The following is an 18,467-nucleotide window of genomic DNA, read 5'->3' on the forward strand; positions in this document are numbered from 1 at the left end:
CGGCCAACATTCTGATGGTGAATTCTTTTTCCAACTAACGGGACTCGAACCCGCTGATCATGGTGTCAGACCATAGAGACTTGACACCTTAACAATTATTGCCACCAGGCAGGCAAATTGGATAGAACCACAACGATGTGCTAAATTATTGAAGAGATCAAGAAAGTGGTAAAAATAAAGGGTTTACATAAAATTTATCATTGCCAAATGTCTACTAATAGTTGTGAAAAGGATAGTGTAATTCATTGTAGGTGTGTCATTTACTCCATTATATTTAGTAGCCTCAAAAATGTATTGAAACTCATTTTGATAAAATTAAGGTGGTGATTTGGGATAGTTTGTTATCGGAAGTTGGTCATCACTTCAGAACATATTCCATTTCCGGTGTATTACTGCCATTGAGTACCAATTGTCTGTCTGCTCCCACAGTTACATTTGGCTGCAAATCAATGAACCAGTATAAAATATTTTGTATACCGTAGCTGCACAATACTCTAAGAAGTCTCTGCTGTGGTAACTGAAGTAAAAGGATATTTGTGACTGCTTAAAACATTTTCACTATGGCTAAGCGAGTGCTGATAGTTAAGGGAGTGGATAACACTCAACTTTTAGAAGTTAATGAAAAATAAAACATGTTCGCAATGGTTTCAAAATCATTGACTCCTGAAGATACAGAAATACAAATGACTCCTGCAGTAGATCATGGTAGCCCCATGGTGTAAGGGTAGAATCTCTACCTCTTATTTGCAGGCCTTGGGTTCAGTTCCCAGATAGTCTAGGGATTTTAGTTTTGGACCAAATGTTGGGAATGGGCTTCACTCAGCCTTGTGAGACCAGCTGAGAAGCTTTTGATGCGAGAGGCAGCAGACACGGTCATGAGATCCAAGCAATACAGCTGAGGATGTCGCCACGCTGCCCCATGACTCTCTAGTGTGGCTGGGCACCAGTCATCTTTGCAACCAAGGCCAAAAATGGGCTAATATACCTGTGTTTCTCCTTGCAGGTGATCTAACCAGCATGTGTAAAATAGACTTTTTAAACAATATAAGTACTGGAAATAATACTTAGCACTGTTTCCTTTATTGAAAGCCGAAATGTCAGTTGCTAGTGTGAAGCTCGAAGTCCTGTCTTCAGATGGCAACTTTATTTGAGTGGTTTTCATGGATGCTAGTCTCTAATCCTCTACAAAATTATTCCCAAAGGACATAATAAAGAAATGCAGTTCCTTTCCTGTGTATGCAGTGAGAAGGAATTATCCAAAAATTGATATTGATCTTCCACAGAGCACGCTGATCACTCAGTCCAACTACACTATGGCAGGGATATTAAATAGAGCTTTAGAACTTGTGACTGATCATCACCCAACGCTTCTTGTTTCCAAAACTAATAATCATCTGTCAGATGTATGACACAAGTTTCTGAATGCTTTAAAAATTCCAAATGAGGCATCACATTTGTACATTCTGTCAATGAAATCTACAGTACACGAATTAATTGAAAATTTCAGTCTTTCGTTTTCTCGAGATTTTGTCCAAAATTTTAAAAATTACCTGCAATAAAGAAAAGTTATAGTTGTACAGTGTACTCCATAAATAAATTCTCTATAATCCAGAAATTAATAATATTATATTTATTTCAAAAATAATACTGTAAATCCTTGGAAGAAATTAGTATTGCATATAATTGAAAATGGTTATAAATTAGGATATGCTGTAACACTCTTGTTAGTATTATTGTCTGGATGTAGTCCAAGATAATGTACACGTGTACATGTTACCAACTTCAACAAACTAAAAATGTTAAATAGTAAAGGGAAGTACTTAAAGACTCTGTATCCTTACAATGCTATGCTCTTTCTTCAGTGGTTTTAAATTATTTATGAAACCATGGCCTGGATACAGAAAAATCTCAATTTGCTGTCATGATAAATTTGTATTTCACATTGTGTGGGTGGTAGAAAGTATTTCACAAGATCTATTTAGGCATCTGTCGGCAGTCTTAATCTGATAGAGCATGTGGTATGCTGGCAAACTGATGTTATTCAGGTTCCAACCGAGTTCAAGCCAACTTTACCTTCAAGAGGTTGGGTGATTGCTCCTTTCAATCACAATCCTGTGTGGACTGCAGTAGCGGCAGTGTTCCCGGCTCTTCTTGGTACCATCCTGATCTTCATGGACCAGCAGATTACTGCAGTTATTGTGAATCGTAAGGAGAATAAATTAAAGGTAAGAAGCAAGCATGTCTTATTCTTTAACAGTCTTAATGCAGTAGGCTTTGACAAGATATTAAAAGTCTCTGAAAACTTCCAACGTAGTTAGTGGGATGTCAAAACAATAACATTTTATCAAGATATTAAAAGTCAGGAACAAACTATGCACACCATTAGTGTGTTATATAAGATTCCATGAATCATTTAAGTATGATCGTTTTTGAGCATCACCATCTCAGAAGATTATATCTGACATTACTTTCCATACATGGCTGTGCAACATAGAGATGTTTGAAAGGAAGTCTTCATACTCACAAAAATCCGTACAGCATAGTGATTATTAATTTTGTCATTAAAATTAACACTATCTGCTGCATTTAACATGTAAATTCTTTAGTTTTTGCAACAAAAGCATGTATAGCAACAATTGGTTTCATTTTTTGTTTTAGCGAGTAAAATATTTTTTTTCATTAATGTTCAGCATTTACGTACTGAATTAATGTAGCCTGATCTAATGCAAAAACAAGCTTGCAAATAACTATAATGGTTACTTTTATAAATTCTAGACCAGAACAATTAGTACAGATTTGCAAGTCCAGACTGGAATGTGTTAATCAGAGGAAAAATACAAGGGGACTGACAGTTCTAAGAATTAGGGTATAGGTGAAAGAAAGGGAAGGGCTGAAACGGGCATGAATACGAGACATCCTTGGTCTTGCAAACCTAATTTGCCAAGGGAGGTCCTGTGGTCACCAACCTATGCTTCCAAGTTGGAGGCTCTTGGGGATCCATATTTTAAGCTAATAATAATTATCATAAATATGTTCCCTCCACTTTGTTTGTTATTCACATAAGGAATGTGGGGTATCATGATCAACGGCACCATGTACTTATAAAAAAACGTCTGCAAGTGCGACAACACTCCCCTCAGAATCAAACTTTGCAAATATATTATAGTTACATTATTTTTTATGTTATAGAGATATTAAGTGCAGACATGTTATAATTTCCTGTTGCAGTAATTTCTGTTTGGCATGATGTGAAGCTTAAAGTGAGAAGTGAAGGGAAGCATAGTTTGTGAGGTGCTGGATTTGTAATGCAGATCTCTTGGCATTTGGGGTTTGGGTTGCATTTGAAATTTACCTTTTTAAAATTTAGCACTCTCTTTATTACTTATTTTATTGTGTTTTGTTACTTTAACGTGGTTCCTTTCCTTCAGTTTGGTCTTTAAATCCATATTTATCCAGGCATATGGTACAAACTCGATTAATCATCATAATGAAAGGCAGGGGAGGAATGGATAATCGGAAAGGGCAAATGATCATTTTGACTTGTTCTTACATTATCTCTCTATTCTTTTAGAGAAATCTGTAAGTTTCCCCTAAACTTCACTACCATACCACAGGAGTCAGTCCTCCCTTGCTTTCTCTACAAGGAACTAAAACAAGCCTTGAATGCACTTTGTTGTTTGTTGCATGGGCATAGTGAGTCAATTCAAGGGACAGTCACAGTATTTTCATCTCCATCGTGTGGAGAATCTGTCCCTGTTTCCTTGTCAAAGATCAGCATTCTATCCCATGGAGGTTTACTGGGCACACCACTGTTTTATAAATTTTTGCCTTCAGATGTTTAGACATCCTTTTGTTACAGAGAACACCAGTGGCTTGTCTTGACTTTAGCCATTCTACATTGACTCTCATCAGGGTGTCCATGCTGGAATCGTTCAAGAATGTTATTTGAGATCCTAAGTATTTTAACTCTGTGGTTTTCTTCAAATCCTCGTCATTGAGTTTGATGGTACCACTGTTTATTATTATTATTATTATTATTATTATTATTATTATTATTATTATTATTATTATTATTATTATTATTATTATTATTATTATTATTATTATTATTATTTCTTCATTATGCCCATTTACAGAGCGCATTGGAACTTGTTAGCTTGATGATGGTTTTCCTTTCTTCTTCTCCTCCCAAAATCTCTTCATGAACTTGCTGTGCTGTTTCTTGCGTTCTTCCGTCCATTGTTTCGCTGTGGTTCTTTTAGCCTTTTCCGTGAATGTGTGCTTTGCAACCAGAGTTCCAAAAGCTTTGCGATCCCTGATGGTATCTTCTGTGATGTTCGTTTCTTTTAAGTCCTGCTTTATTTCCTCTAACCAGCTGATTTTGACCTTCTTTGAATTAATTGTACCAAGCAGTTTTTTTGCATATCTAGTATCGTCCATTGTACAGTTTTGGCCATAGAATTTCAATAGTCTTCTGCTTACGGTATCGGTGAACTTGTTAATTGCTTTGTACAAATCTACAGTTTTTCATTATTATTATTATTATTATTATTATTATTATTATTATTATTATTATTATTATTATTATTATTATTATTATTATAGTTTTGTTGCTTTTCAATCTTGATATACAGTGAAATCGTCTCCACTATCATTATATCAGACATTTCAACTGTTCCCCTTCTATGTGTATTATATGGTAGAGATGATGTCCTAGCATTTAGTGTCTGTGCTGATATCATCTGATTGTAATGCTTACAGAAAGGATGTGGATATCACTTAGATCTCTTCGTCTTGGCCATCTTGATTGCAATCTGTTCCATCCTGGGTCTACCATGGTTTGTGGCTGCCACTGTTCTTTCCATCAACCATGTGAACTCGCTGAAGCTGGAATCAGAGTGTGCTGCTCCTGGAGAGAAACCGCAGTTTTTGGGTGTTCGGTAAGTTTGTGATAAATCCTGATTTAGATAACTATAATAGTAGTGGATAAATTGTAACTTGATATCGTGACTGGGTTCTTCCTTGTAACTCAGCCCTTCATGAATGTGGTATAGAGCAGTTACTGAACACCTTGCAGAGTGCATGTCATATCCCCTCAAGTGCATAATGGAGACTTACTAATGCCCATGACTTGGCCAAATGTTAGTCTCGTACCGAGCAAGTTGGCCGTGCAGTTACAGTCTTGTAGCTGTGAGGTTGCATTCAGGAGATGGTGGGTTCGAATCCCACCTTCGGCAGCCCTGAAGATGGCTTTTCCGTGGTTTCCCATTTTTCACACCAGGCAGATGCTGGGGCTGTACCTTTAGTAAGACCATGGATGCTACCTTCCCTTTCCCATTGCATCACTGAAAAATCTTTGATGTGTTAGTGCATCGTTAAACCATTAGCAAAAAATAATATATATTTTTCTCCATATGCTTTACCATATATATAGTACTTTTTGTTTTGTTTATTTGTGTTTTCATTTTATGTTGTTTCTGACATGAACCACTAAAGAAAGAAACAAATTGGCCAGTGTAATTACATGTTAGTTATGTTGCAGTAAATTATCCCAAAATGCTGGATAACAAAAGATACTCGTGCCACATACTGCTAATTAAGGAACTTGGTGTACCAAAACGACTGTTGTCCAGGCAAATAGCATGCAGATAATAGTGGATGTGAGCTGCATGCACCTTTTCAACCACATACCAGCCCTCCTGCCAATCTTAAATTTCTGACAGTACCAAGAATCAAACCCAGACCTCCAAGGATGGAAGTTAATAGCTCTAACCATTACACTATGGAGGTAGACTATAGATATTAGTGTTACATGGGCAACATGGCAGTATTGTCGTCTGTTTCCTAATAAGGGCTTTCATATAACAGTAAAATCTAACATGGAAGTGTTATTTCGATTATAAATGCGGTGGTACTTACTGACAATTTAGAAGAACTTCAGTTCCAACTTCTTTGAAATCTTTTAAGAACAGACTAGGTGAAGAACTGTTGGGGAATCTGCTACCTGGGCGACAGCTCTACATGCAGGTCAATGATTGATTGATTGATTGATTGATTGATTGATTGATTGATTGATTGATTGATTATAAACAGCATCAGTGAAGTAAGAAAGGACTTTGACCTTAAAATAAACATGCAGAAAACTAAATTCATGGTAATCACCAGCACTGTTTTGACATTCAATGGAAAAGCCCTTGAAAGAGTGTAACAGTTCATGTATCTAGGATGCTGGATAACACAGGAATGGGGTCTGGATCTAGAAATCAAAACCAGAATTGACACTCCAAGGAGTGTGTTTCTGAAATTAAAACATCTTGGATGTAACCATGACCTTCAGTTCGAAACATTTACCTATCATAGTTTACTATCTTCATTAGCCCGTATTGCTAGTTCCAACAATCACAATTATGAACTTGAATTTCCCACCTAATCAATACTTGATTGTCCGACTCGTTGGCTGAATCGTCAGCGCACTGGCCTTCGGTTCAGAGGGTCCCGGGTTCGATTCCCGGCCGGGTTGGGGATTTTAACCTTCATTGGTTAATTCCAATGGCCCGCGGGCTGGGTGTTTGTGTTGTCCCCAACATCCCTGCAAGTCATACACCACACATAACACTGCTCTCCACCACAATAACACGCAGTTACCTACACATGGCAGATGCCGCCCACCCTCATCGGAGGGTCTGCCTTACAAGGGCTGCACTCGGCTAGAAAATAGCCACACGAAATTAAATTAAAAAATACTTGATTTATTTCTAACGTATGTACATGTATTTACTGAAACCGGTGCTGCTAATTGTATTTGTAATGTAAATACATCTGAAAAAAATCAAGTATTGATTAGGTGGGAAATCCAAGTTCATAATTGTGACTCATTGACCTGTCATAAGTTTTATGTCACCAGAGCTGCTTTACAATGTCAAAGGATGGACACTAAAGGTTTCGTCAATGAACCGGCTGCAGGTCTTTGAAATGTGGATGTAACACAGAATGTTGAAGATCCCACAGATAGACCACTTCACCAACAAGGAGGTTTGACCAGGAAATCAGGAAAAATGCAGGAAAGCAGTTTCTTTTGGTAACATCTTCTGAAATGACTAATTCAGCCTGATACAACTGATCGTAGAAAGCAAGATATGAGAGAAGTGTGGACGTGGGCAGAGAAGATCATCCTGGGCGCGAGACCTACAACAGAGGTTTGATGTCTATGATGCAGCTACTCTGAAATGGGAAGCACAGAGCAGGAAAAATTACTCCATATGAAGGAGAATAAAAAAATTGAACTGCAAATATTAAGCGAAGCCAGTAACAAACAAATTATATTCTTCATTTTTCAAAACAAATTGCCTGAGTTTTGCTGACGATTTAGCATTACTAGCAGTGGACATAAACGAAGCAAAAACCCAGATATCAGAACTTCAAAACATTGCAAATAAAATTGGCCTCAAAATATCATTTGAAAAAACAGAAATTATGCCCCAAAAACCAACACAGCTAAAAGAAGTCACCATAAATGGTAATAAAATCAAAATAGTAACTCAGTTTAAATATCTTAGAGAAGTAATAACACATAACTTAAATGAAAAAATCTCAATCCAAGTAAGAACAAATAGATTAGCTAAAGCACAAAAATTAACATGGGATATCTACAAAAAGAAATGTCTATCAATGAATACAAAAATAAAACACTACAAAACAGTTATAAAACCGGAAGCTACATATGCAGCAGAAACACTCTTTTACCTGAATAAACAATCAAAGATTGACAGACTTCAGCAAATTGAAAGGAGAATTGGAAGAACCTGCATCAACAAAAAATACCAGAAAGATGGACAGTGGCGGTTAATACCTAACAAAGTCGTGTACAAAGAGCTAGAACCCATTACAGATACTATGCGTAAGAGGAGACTGGGATTCTTTGCACACATCATGAGGATGCAGGATTCGAGACTTCTGAAACAACTAGTACAACACAATCTCGTCTCAAAAAATACCACAACAGGATGTAAATGGATCAGAGAAGTAAGAGAGGATCTGAAGGAAATAGGCCTTACAACAGAAGACACCACAAATAAGATAAAATTGTATACAAAATCAAGAATACAAACCTCCGCTTTACCCTTACACAAAACAAACCAACAACACGCACATTTTCAACTGAGGAAAGGGCATGAAGATCAGAGCGTCTGAAGAAGTACTGGGAGGACCGCAAAGCCCGCACAATCCCTTCAAAGAGACCTGAACGACGGACTGACTAAAGTGATCCTATGTGGTCATAGAAGAAGAAGAAGAAGAAGAAGAAGAAGAAGAAGAAGAAGAAGAAGAAGAAGAAGAAATGCATTATCTAGTATTTCCAGGCCCATGGCATTGGGGTAAGACGTCTGCCTCTTAACCAGAGGATTTTATCCTGGACTGAGGCACTCTTGCAATTTTTTCAAACATTTGTTTTAAATTTTTGTGTATTTACCTGTATTGTATTGTATGAAGTGTTACATAGGGAAAGCTGTTATTAAAGATGCTCATATTGGTAGCAAACATTGAGACGTATGTCTGAGTGAGTGATGTTTTACGACATTACTATTCACCAGTTTAAGATTTGGTTGTTAAGTCAGAATCCACTTTGTCACTCATTTGTTTCTTTCCATTACTTACCTCTCTGTGTTTCTTTTGTATGTTAAAAACTGTAATGTAGGTAGAAATATAAAATTTTTTGTAAAGCATTAAAATGAGATTTCTTACCTTGTTGCAGTGAGCAGAGAGTCACTCATATTCTAATCTTCGTGATGATTGGCATGTCTGTCGTTCTCACACCGATGCTGCAGCGTATCCCCATGGCCGTTCTTTTTGGAGTGTTTTTGTACATGGGTGTTGCTTCTCTGAAAGGACTGCAGTTCTTTGATCGTATACTCATCATGTTTATGCCTGTAAAATATCAGCCCGACTATATGTACCTCCGACAGGTATGTTTAACCATGTTTGAAATTTTAGAGCATAAAAATACTAGCATACATTGAGTGGACAATTACAGAAAATTCAAATGAACTTGAACTTCAGATGTGGAGTAACAAGTATTTTAACTTTCTAGTTGACAATATTTAAATTAGCAGATAGAAATATTTAATACAAACTGAAAAAGTGTGATGAGGAAAGCATCAGCCAAATGTGCTGGGCAAAATGAAGATCATGTTGAAATTGCATGAATTATTACTTGAGTGTATGAATCAGTGTGCGAATTTTGATCAATGTTTTAAGTATACCTCTCTGTATGGAAGTTCCCCCTGCTCTCATCTTGCCTAAATGGTTGAATCCATCTTTCATCCAGATTGTACTACACTTCTCACTGCTAAATAGAAGACAGGGCCAGCTAGAGTGTTTTTTCAGTATAGATTAGCTGTTAACCATTTGTGTCTGGAAGTACAGTATTAGTGGAGTAATGTCCGTTACATTTGCGCTTCAGTTATAATTCTGTTACTGTATGTTTTCTTTTTCAGGTAATTTATAAGTTTATTTATTCAAAATTAGTTTTGGCAGATTGAAGAACCTAACAGTTATAAATTAACTGACTTGAAACTGAAAAGAGATGACTTCAGATATCACAGACTTTGAAATTTGACAGTGACTAGTTTCTTGACGTTTCCAAATCAGTTTCCTTGCTTCATTGATGATCGATTTGGATGTCTGGTGTCTTGCATTGACATTTGGTAGCCTCATCCTTTTGCTTTTATTCTTGTTAACCATAAAAGTGTCTCGGTAGTATTTACAGAGTACCACAGTTCAGAACAAAATATTGTACGTTCACAACTGATAAAACATTTCCTGTAGGGATGTAGCTCATTTGCAGAGCAAGAAATAAAAAGAAATCTGCTTCAGTGGGGCCAGTAACGAATGAAACCTTGTCATGAGTTGCAGATTTTAAACTCGCCATGTGTAGTGATGAAGCAATGCAGCAAAATGCTTCATGGTCTGATACACGTTCAAGAGAACAATATGAATGAAAAATGTTTCAAATTAGACATGATGGATGGACTCGGGTTCATTGTAGCAAAGTTTTAGTAGATATTACCCTCATATAATTTTTGACAGAAAAAATCCAAGATAGGCTAACCAAAATAAGGCATCAGGTATATTGTTTGAAATATTTGTGATCAAACCAATATTGCTAAATATCACTCTCAACAAGTTGTCTTTGATACTGATATGAACATTCCAGGCAATTTAAACTATAAAATTAGTGAATAAAAATCCATTTTCCTAAATATTCAATTTCCACTGTAAAAATTATACAAGAAATATTCTACGAGGGCCATCCGGAAAGTAGTACCCGTTAGCGCCGCATGAAGCGCTGATGACTCGGGTAGCCGCTGGGCAAGGTCAGACCGCGTCGATGGCTTGTCTGCCTGCTCTGTGCGAGGTTGCATGACGCTAGCATTGCCTGTGTTGTGTCTGTGATCGTTTAAAATGTTTAAACAAATTGAGAACCCCACCAGTTGTGAAGTGAGGACCATGATTAAATTTTTTAATGCACGAAACATTCGACCTTGTGATATTCATCGCCAATTAACAGAGGTGTATGGAGACAATGTGATGGACGAGTCGTCTGTTCGGCGCTGGTGTTGCAACTTCAACCTGGGTAGGGGGAATACACACAATGAGGAGCGTTCAGGGGACCATCTGTCATTACAGACCAACTGCTGAGCGCAGTAGACGAATGCATGAGGAACGATCGGCGCGTCACAATTGATGGACTCTGTGAACATTTTCCTAATGTGTCTTGAACAATTGTTCATGAAATTGTCAAAGGCCATCTGCATTATTCAAAAATCTGTGCAAGGTGGGTCCCTCGCATGCTTACAGAGGAGCACAAAACCAAGCGTATGGCTGCAGCACTGACGTTTTTGGGACTTTATTCCGATGAAGGAGACTCTTTCCTGTCTTGCTTCATTACTGGGGACGAAACATGGGTTTGTTATGCATCACCTGAGAGTAAACGACAGTCAATGGAGTGGCATCATGCTCATTCACCAACCAAACCAAAAAAAATCAAGACAGTTCTGTCCACCAGGAAACTCGTGGCAACCGTTTTCTGGGATCGCCGAGGTGTACTGCTCATTGATTTTATGGCCCGTGGAGACAAAATTAATGCTAATGCGTATTGTGAAATATTAAAGAAATTACGGCGGGCAATACAAAATCGACGGCGAGGTCTATTGTCTACGGGCGTCATTCTCCTTCATGACAATGCCAGGCCTCATACAGCTGCGATAACACAACTTTTGCAGCAATTCAAGTGGGAAACCTTCGACCATCCCCCGTATAGCCTGGACTTGGCCCCCTCAGATTTTCATCTCTTTATGAAGCTTAAAGACTTTCTGGCGGGAAAAAGATTTGACGGCGATGAAGAACTTAAACGAGTCGTGGCTACGTATCTCAATACGCTGGCAGCGGAGGACTATGACGCTGGAATACAAAAACTCATCCCATGTTATGACACATTCCTAAATTTGCTTGGAGATTATGTGGAGAAGTATTGTAAAGTATGCTCTTTCCGATAAAAATGTGTATATTTGTGAACATTTACTCCTGTGTCCTTATTGCGCAAACGGGTACCACTTTCCGGATGGCCTTCGTACTATGTATCTGAGGAGTGTCTTGAAGAATAAAAGAAATATGTATTGCACGATTGTGGATGCTAAGAGTATAATTTTTCTTTCTAGGTGCCATTGAAGAGAGTACATATGTTCACGATCATTCAGTTCGCTTGTCTGGTTGTCTTGTGGGTCATCAAGTCATTCAGTTCAACTTCTATTCTCTTCCCTCTCATGGTAAGTCTTACGTTTCTCTTATATTGTCTGGTGACTTCTACATGTTTCTAAAATAAATTAGATACTGTCGACCAGTGTTGAGTTGACCTGGAGTCCTATTATCAACCACTCTATGCATATTTTGAGAATTTGGGCCAAACTAAAAGTAATTTTAATATGGAAATCAGATCATGAAGAAATGTGCTTTTAAAAAATACATAGTTGTGAATTTTTTAAAGCCGTTTTTAAATGTAACTAAATACATTCTCAAAGCAGTTGGTTGTTCTGCTGTAGGGTAATGAAGAGAGTAATCATATTTTACCTTTATAATTGTAAGAACATTTCAGAAAATGTTAAAAATGGTTATCTTCTGCTACAATTTCATGACCAGTAGTAATTTTTAATTGGATCTCAACGACTTCAGGTTTTAATATCCCAGCAAAAAAAAAAATTGTCTGAAGCTTTGTATTCTGAAAATTGTAATATACATAAACATTGTAGTAAGTAATAAGATTAAGTACTTTAAGTAAGTTTTTCTTGCTGTAAATTTAAAATTTTAAGATATATAACCATTTCATTGTGTAATTTCCATATCCCAACATTGTTTTACTTTGTACAGTAAAACCTGCTCAAAACGGAATCTCAAGGGACCACATAATTTTTTTCTGAATTAGACAAGTTTCCACATCACACAAAACATAGTACTTTGGCCATGATTTAGAGCAGGGCCTCTCAAACGCCCAAACTCTCACGCGTGCAGAGCGAGGTGCAAGAGCTCCGTGCACTGTGCATCGGTGTTGCTCGGCATGACTCGGATCAACGCTTCGTCTCTGGGCTACTCGGCTAAGCTCGGCTCTACTCGGCTATACTCGGCTAAACTCAGCTCGGATTTTGGAGCGCTACGGCGCAAGTGGGGCAGAGGGAGACAGGCGGAGCGAGCGAGACAGGCGTGAGGAAAGAGAGAGTAAGCACTATTGCTCCAAATCGAGGAGTGGGGGGTCTGCACTCTGGTCAACCAAGTCAAGTCGTCTTTTGCACCGTGCACAGTGCATGCACCACGCGCATGCACCCTGAGAGGCCCTGATTTAGAGCTTACCTTGTCTCTGCCTACGCATGACGCTTGGCTATCCAAATTGATGTACGTAGTACTCCAGTACACTGATTTGTTAACTATTATTACTACGCTTTATTATTACATACAGTATGATACACAGTATCATTTTGACACTATTAAAGCACTATATTACACTTTTCACAACACTGGATATACATTACTTAAACTTACTTCCATCACAACACATCCCAACACTAAGCTTTTCTTCCACAGATCAAACAGAGAAACTTGTTTAGTCTTCTTTCTAATCATGTCTTTCTGAATGCAATCCTCAACTGAGTACATTCATTCAAGAAGCATGGAAAGAGTTACATGTAATAGCAAATTTATGTCACAAAAGCACTGTGGGCCTGTGGGTTCAAATCTTGATTTGATCTTCACCTTCTTCCTCATCTCCTTCTATCATCTGTTCCTCTTTCTTGGCCTTTCTCACTGCAAGAAGGGCTGTAGCTGATTCAGAATTTTGTGATTTGTCATAAGTTGTTCATCACTTCGAATAAAGTTCCTTGAATGTCAAAAACATCAGATGTAAGGCCCTTCAGGCGTTTGCTCTATTAACCAGCGTTTCGTCTTAGGTCCGACACCAGACTCATCAGAGTGGGATGTGTCAGACCCCACCCACTGACGCTGAGGTGTATGCAGAATTTTCCATAAAGTTGCTTGATTCGCAGGAAATGATTCTTGCTTGACACAGGTCGGATATTGTCGATAAGTTTTCAAACGCTTCATTCATTCCATTTATTTGTATCACTGTACCTTTTTATCTCAGGAGATGGATTACTGGCCTTTCTTTCACAGAAATTTCTGAAGTACCCTAGTGAAGAAATAGAAAGGCAAATGCTCTGATGGCAGGGTTGTTCAAACACGTGTTTGTTTGTCTATACAATGACATCGATCATACTAGCACCAGCAATACACAAATTTGTATGTAGGACTACATCAGTTTTTAATGTTTTCCGCATTGTACAAGTAGATTTAAAAAATCTTTCGTTATTAGTTTCCGTTTCCACGTTAAGGAGATTCCGTGTTGTACAAAAGTAAAATCATTATAATGCTGTAAGCTTTGCTGGGACCAAGAAAAAATTCCATAGTGGACAAGTTTTTGCTTTATTCAAGTTCTGTTTTGAGCAACTTTTACTGTATGAGCATAACGTGGAAGAATGAGGACGTTGAATATTCAGTTATCTATTTCTGTTCTACACCTGCAATTTCATTGCAATTTAAATTATTTTGTGCAGCAAGTATAGATAACTGTGCCAGTAATAGAATTCTTTAGAGAATTATTATAGTAAAGATATGCCAGTTCACTGCATCTGTATAGACAATTTGTAGGAAATCACATATTTCAAAACATTGCAAGGACAGAGCCTCAACTGAATTTGGTGTCATGGCCCCCTTTTTTTGGTGTTAGTTCCCTCCTGTAGCATTTCTTTTTCAGCCTCCCAAGAAGAGCTCTAGTTCTCTTCTGATCAGAACAGTATCAGGTTTGCGGGTAATATTTTGAGTGGGAAATAGAGTGCGATTACTATCTGATGGCACAAAACTGCGCCAAGCCCTGAATTGTAGGGAAAGGAAGGCACTGGAGGGGGTAACTACTGTTCTGCTACTGGGAGTGAAGTGAAGCCTTGTCACACTAACGTAGTTGCCAGGAGCCAATGTGAATACTTTGGTAGCAACTAGCGAAGTGAACGTTCCCCTCCTCACTCACACTGCAGCACATGGACTTGTTCACATACAAAACTCATTTAGTGCGCAACTAAGGTTTTGTGCCATCACAGAAACCATCTGGAATATACATCTCAAAGAGCCATGTGTGGATTTCAGTACAACTTGTGTTACCTACTAATTTGCAGTGGACACCCCTTCTCAACCACCTCTTTCATTCATGTACATGCCTGTCAGTCGTTGTAGTTTTGGGCACACGCTTTGCAGTTGTTGCTTGCTTCAGTATACTCCTGCTTGATATGTTCCAGATGAATGTACTGGAACTGCAGATGGTAGAATTTCCTCCTACACTCATTACTTCTGAACATATAAATACACTAAACTTATTTTCAGAATTGCCTTTGTATTAGTCCATCAGAACATCCTATAACTTGGGATAATGGACACTATTCAAATGATCACTGTTAATGCATAGGCTTTATACTGCATCATTCTTGACTTCTAAAGGAAAGCCATAAAATCTATCAAATTTGTTCTTTAAATTTTAAATTCATTTTAACCATTTTTTGTATTATTTAATTCCTCTGTTGTATAAAATAAGTTCGTTTTTGATAGAGGTACCAATAATACTGTAATTTATTATTTTAACATTTTGTTTTAGCTGGTGGTGATGATAGGAATAAGGAAATTGCTGGACTTCATTTTTACTCAACGAGAATTGAAGATCTTAGATGACATAATGCCTGAAATCACTCGAAGAAGTAGAGAAGATCAAAAGAAATTGGAGGCGGGAGAAGTAAGTAATGAATTATGAAAACTTCCATTGCCTCTCAACTTACCAAGCAGTCTTTTACGCTATTAATAACATCTTCTGAGTTTAATTTATATTGTGATGGTATCCAGACTTTTTGTATTGCTATTTAAGGAAAATTATCATCCACTTTTTTGGAATATTACTAGATAATAATTTAAAAGCAAATAGTTTTGAATAGGAATAAGAATACTTTTTAAATTTCTTAATCTTTTTTCCTTTATATTTTAAATGTTTTTTGAGTAAGTTTGGTACAACTCATTCACATTCCATAAGTTTGTATTTATTTAGAAGATTTAATGTTCATTTCTAGAATTCTATGAAAGAAAAGGTGCATAATATTGCGTATGTTATCAGAACTATTCCTCTATGGCTATAGTATACAATCATCTATAGCATAAATTTATCAGCTGTAATTATTAGAATTACATAGAATTCTACAGTATTGTGCAAAGTCTTGGATTTTTTTGATGAAATGATTATACAGTTTTACATATTTTCTTCACAGTTGAAAGAAACACTTTTGCGTATAGTGCCAGAAGTAAGAGAAAATCATTCCACTGGGTAAAATATATGCTTGTCTAATTTTCATATCATGTGGACAGTGTCAGTACAATACTTTGTAATAACATCATTTTTTAATTTTTGCATGCATTTTGATGTACTTATTCTAGTGATGAAAGATTAAAGCTTTTGGAACAGAAATTTGTTTGTGAAACTAAATATTACATGACTCTGTAATTTCTGCTGGAATGATACAGAATATAAGAACTGATTCATAACAGGTTTCTAGAATAAGGTAACACACTGATACTCTTCCAATGTCCAGACTGTGATAAAACTCAGTGTAGGTGTCCATTAATGATCTGCAAGCAGACTAGATATTTTCTTGCCTTGATGCTTGCCAAAACATATCCTTGCCTTCCACTTTGCAATCGGTACAAACTAAGCTCTCTTTTTCCACTAAGTGTATTCAGATTTCATATATTAGAAAAGGAAAAGAATAATGGAGATGTTTTAGCAGATGGTAATGTGAAGTATGGAAAAAAGTAACTTTCTTTAATATAGTATTAAATATTGACTTAAAATTGGGCTCAGTGTTGCAGAGAAACACCTTAGAGAAAGCGATTCCTTCTTTCTCTTAAAGACGGTTACTAGAAATAATTTATATATAAATGTAGCTTACTTGTGTTAAGATTCTGTTTTAATTCTGAATTGATTTAAATTTTACTGTTCTCTTCCATTGTTTGAGCAATACTTTGAACTTCGTTATTTCTCATTCTTTGCATGAGAATTTTATTGAAATAACTAGTACTTTATGTGTTATTACTTATGTCCTCATAGTGTCTACTTTTCAGTAAAAGGCAATTGTAGATATGCGTGTGGTTTGTGAAATTTACGAATTTTATTATGAATGTAAATTAGCCTTTAGTATAATATGTCTAATATTGCTGCATGCTTATTGTGAACATGTTGGTGATGTAAATTATGTGATCAGTTGGCCATGTTTTGTGAAATTAACCTGTCAAGTGAATGTGCATGCTTATTGGGTGAACTTCATTTTTTTATATGCTGTGTTGTCTAAGATATGTTAGAAGAAAGCATAAGAGTATCTAAAGTACAATATGTGTGGAATGTTGCAAGCCATGCAAAATTTTTAAGAGTAAGAATGTGAATAAACTTTGAGTTGATCAGACACAGTTTATAATACAAATAAAATGCTACAACATAATTGCAAAAATAAAATATGTTATTAATCAGAGAATCAGAGATTCCTCAGCTCACAATACATAATAATCACATTTGAAAATTCATTTAAATGTTATATACAGATATGTTTACAAACTGTGAACTTGTTAACTTCAAATGAACTTCCCCAGCACATTAACAAGTTCACAGTTCTTAAACACATACAATTGTATATATTTTTCATGTTATTTAGAAAACAGAAAAGTGATCTGAGGAATCTGAGTATGTCCACTTGATTGGGCAGAAAAATATCATTCTGTGTTTAATAATGTTTTTTGCCTATCTGGTACATGTTATAACATTTTGTTTGTATCGTAAATTGTGTTTGACCAAGTGGAAAGCTCGTTCATATTCTCACTCGAACTAGTCAATGCTGAAAAGTATGGCTTCTAATCAATCATAAAATTTGTAACTGAGTTATACACTCCAGCATTTTGTATCCCTTAATGGAAGTAAAATTTTTAGCTAAGACAGATATTGTGTAGAATATTTATATTAATGTGTAAATAATATAAACTAAAATGTAAGTTAAAATACAATTTTTTTAATATGTTACATTGTAGTTTTGTGTACTGCGATAGTAATGGGAGCACTATCTCATGGCAAAACAAAGATACAAATATTTTATTTCATGTTAATTTTTGTGCTCACAATTCTGATTTAGATACAGTGGAAACTTGATCTGATATTTTTAGAGCACAATGGAGACTAGAATCAGCTGTATATTAAAAGCCAAATGAGTACACGAAAAATCATGACCCAGTAGACTGTTTGAGATTACAGTTAAGATTTCAAGATTTGAAATTGGATTTGTTGTAAAAGCTTGTTTCAAAAAGAAAAGAAAAAAAAACCAACAACAACAAATATTGGAACGATGTTGTTCCTAGTTTCCCCCAGACTTTGCCTAAAGCACTGCCGTTTCTCTCACCTTAAGGTCAAAGGAAATTAAAGGACTAAAAAAGGGAGAAATCTGTTGCGAGGTTCAAAGAATAATCCAAACATTTGTTTGAAGTATGTGAACATTAGATTCTATTCTCACTCAAACACGAGATGTGGCTCCTATTCAGAAAAGAAATAACAGCTAAAATTAACTACTCACTCTAAGTAGAATATTACTGGAATGTTATTCCTGTGTTGGTTAATAATAACCATATTGAGTAGTGGTTACACAATCTGTTGTCGTATAGATAGCCTAGACATCACTGAAGAAGGATGAGGCTTTTGACAATCTATACATCAAACACACTTTAATGATTTATATAAACACATAAGCAATATTTTATTTTATTTTATTTTATTTATTTATTTATTTATTTATTTATTTATT

At 36.3% G+C, this 18,467-nt stretch overlaps 1 protein-coding gene across 11 annotated transcripts in view; it reads left to right on the forward strand.

Annotated features, from left to right (window-relative positions):
- Ndae1 (Na[+]-driven anion exchanger 1) overlaps nucleotides 1–18,467 on the forward strand; it is a 917,075-nt gene that overhangs the window by 833,360 nt on the left and 65,248 nt on the right. For all 11 annotated transcript variants that reach the window (XM_068228594.1, XM_068228592.1, XM_068228596.1 and 8 more), the window contains 5 exons: nucleotides 2,046–2,225; nucleotides 4,762–4,940; nucleotides 8,750–8,960; nucleotides 11,715–11,822; nucleotides 15,242–15,376. In XM_068228594.1, the coding sequence (XP_068084695.1) occupies nucleotides 2,046–2,225; nucleotides 4,762–4,940; nucleotides 8,750–8,960; nucleotides 11,715–11,822; nucleotides 15,242–15,376 (813 nt within the window). The remainder of the gene's footprint in view (nucleotides 1–2,045; nucleotides 2,226–4,761; nucleotides 4,941–8,749; nucleotides 8,961–11,714; nucleotides 11,823–15,241; nucleotides 15,377–18,467) is intronic.

Source organism: Anabrus simplex, chromosome 7 (assembly GCF_040414725.1).
Source record: "Anabrus simplex isolate iqAnaSimp1 chromosome 7, ASM4041472v1, whole genome shotgun sequence".
In the NCBI taxonomy this organism is placed as follows: domain Eukaryota; kingdom Metazoa; phylum Arthropoda; class Insecta; order Orthoptera; family Tettigoniidae; genus Anabrus; species Anabrus simplex.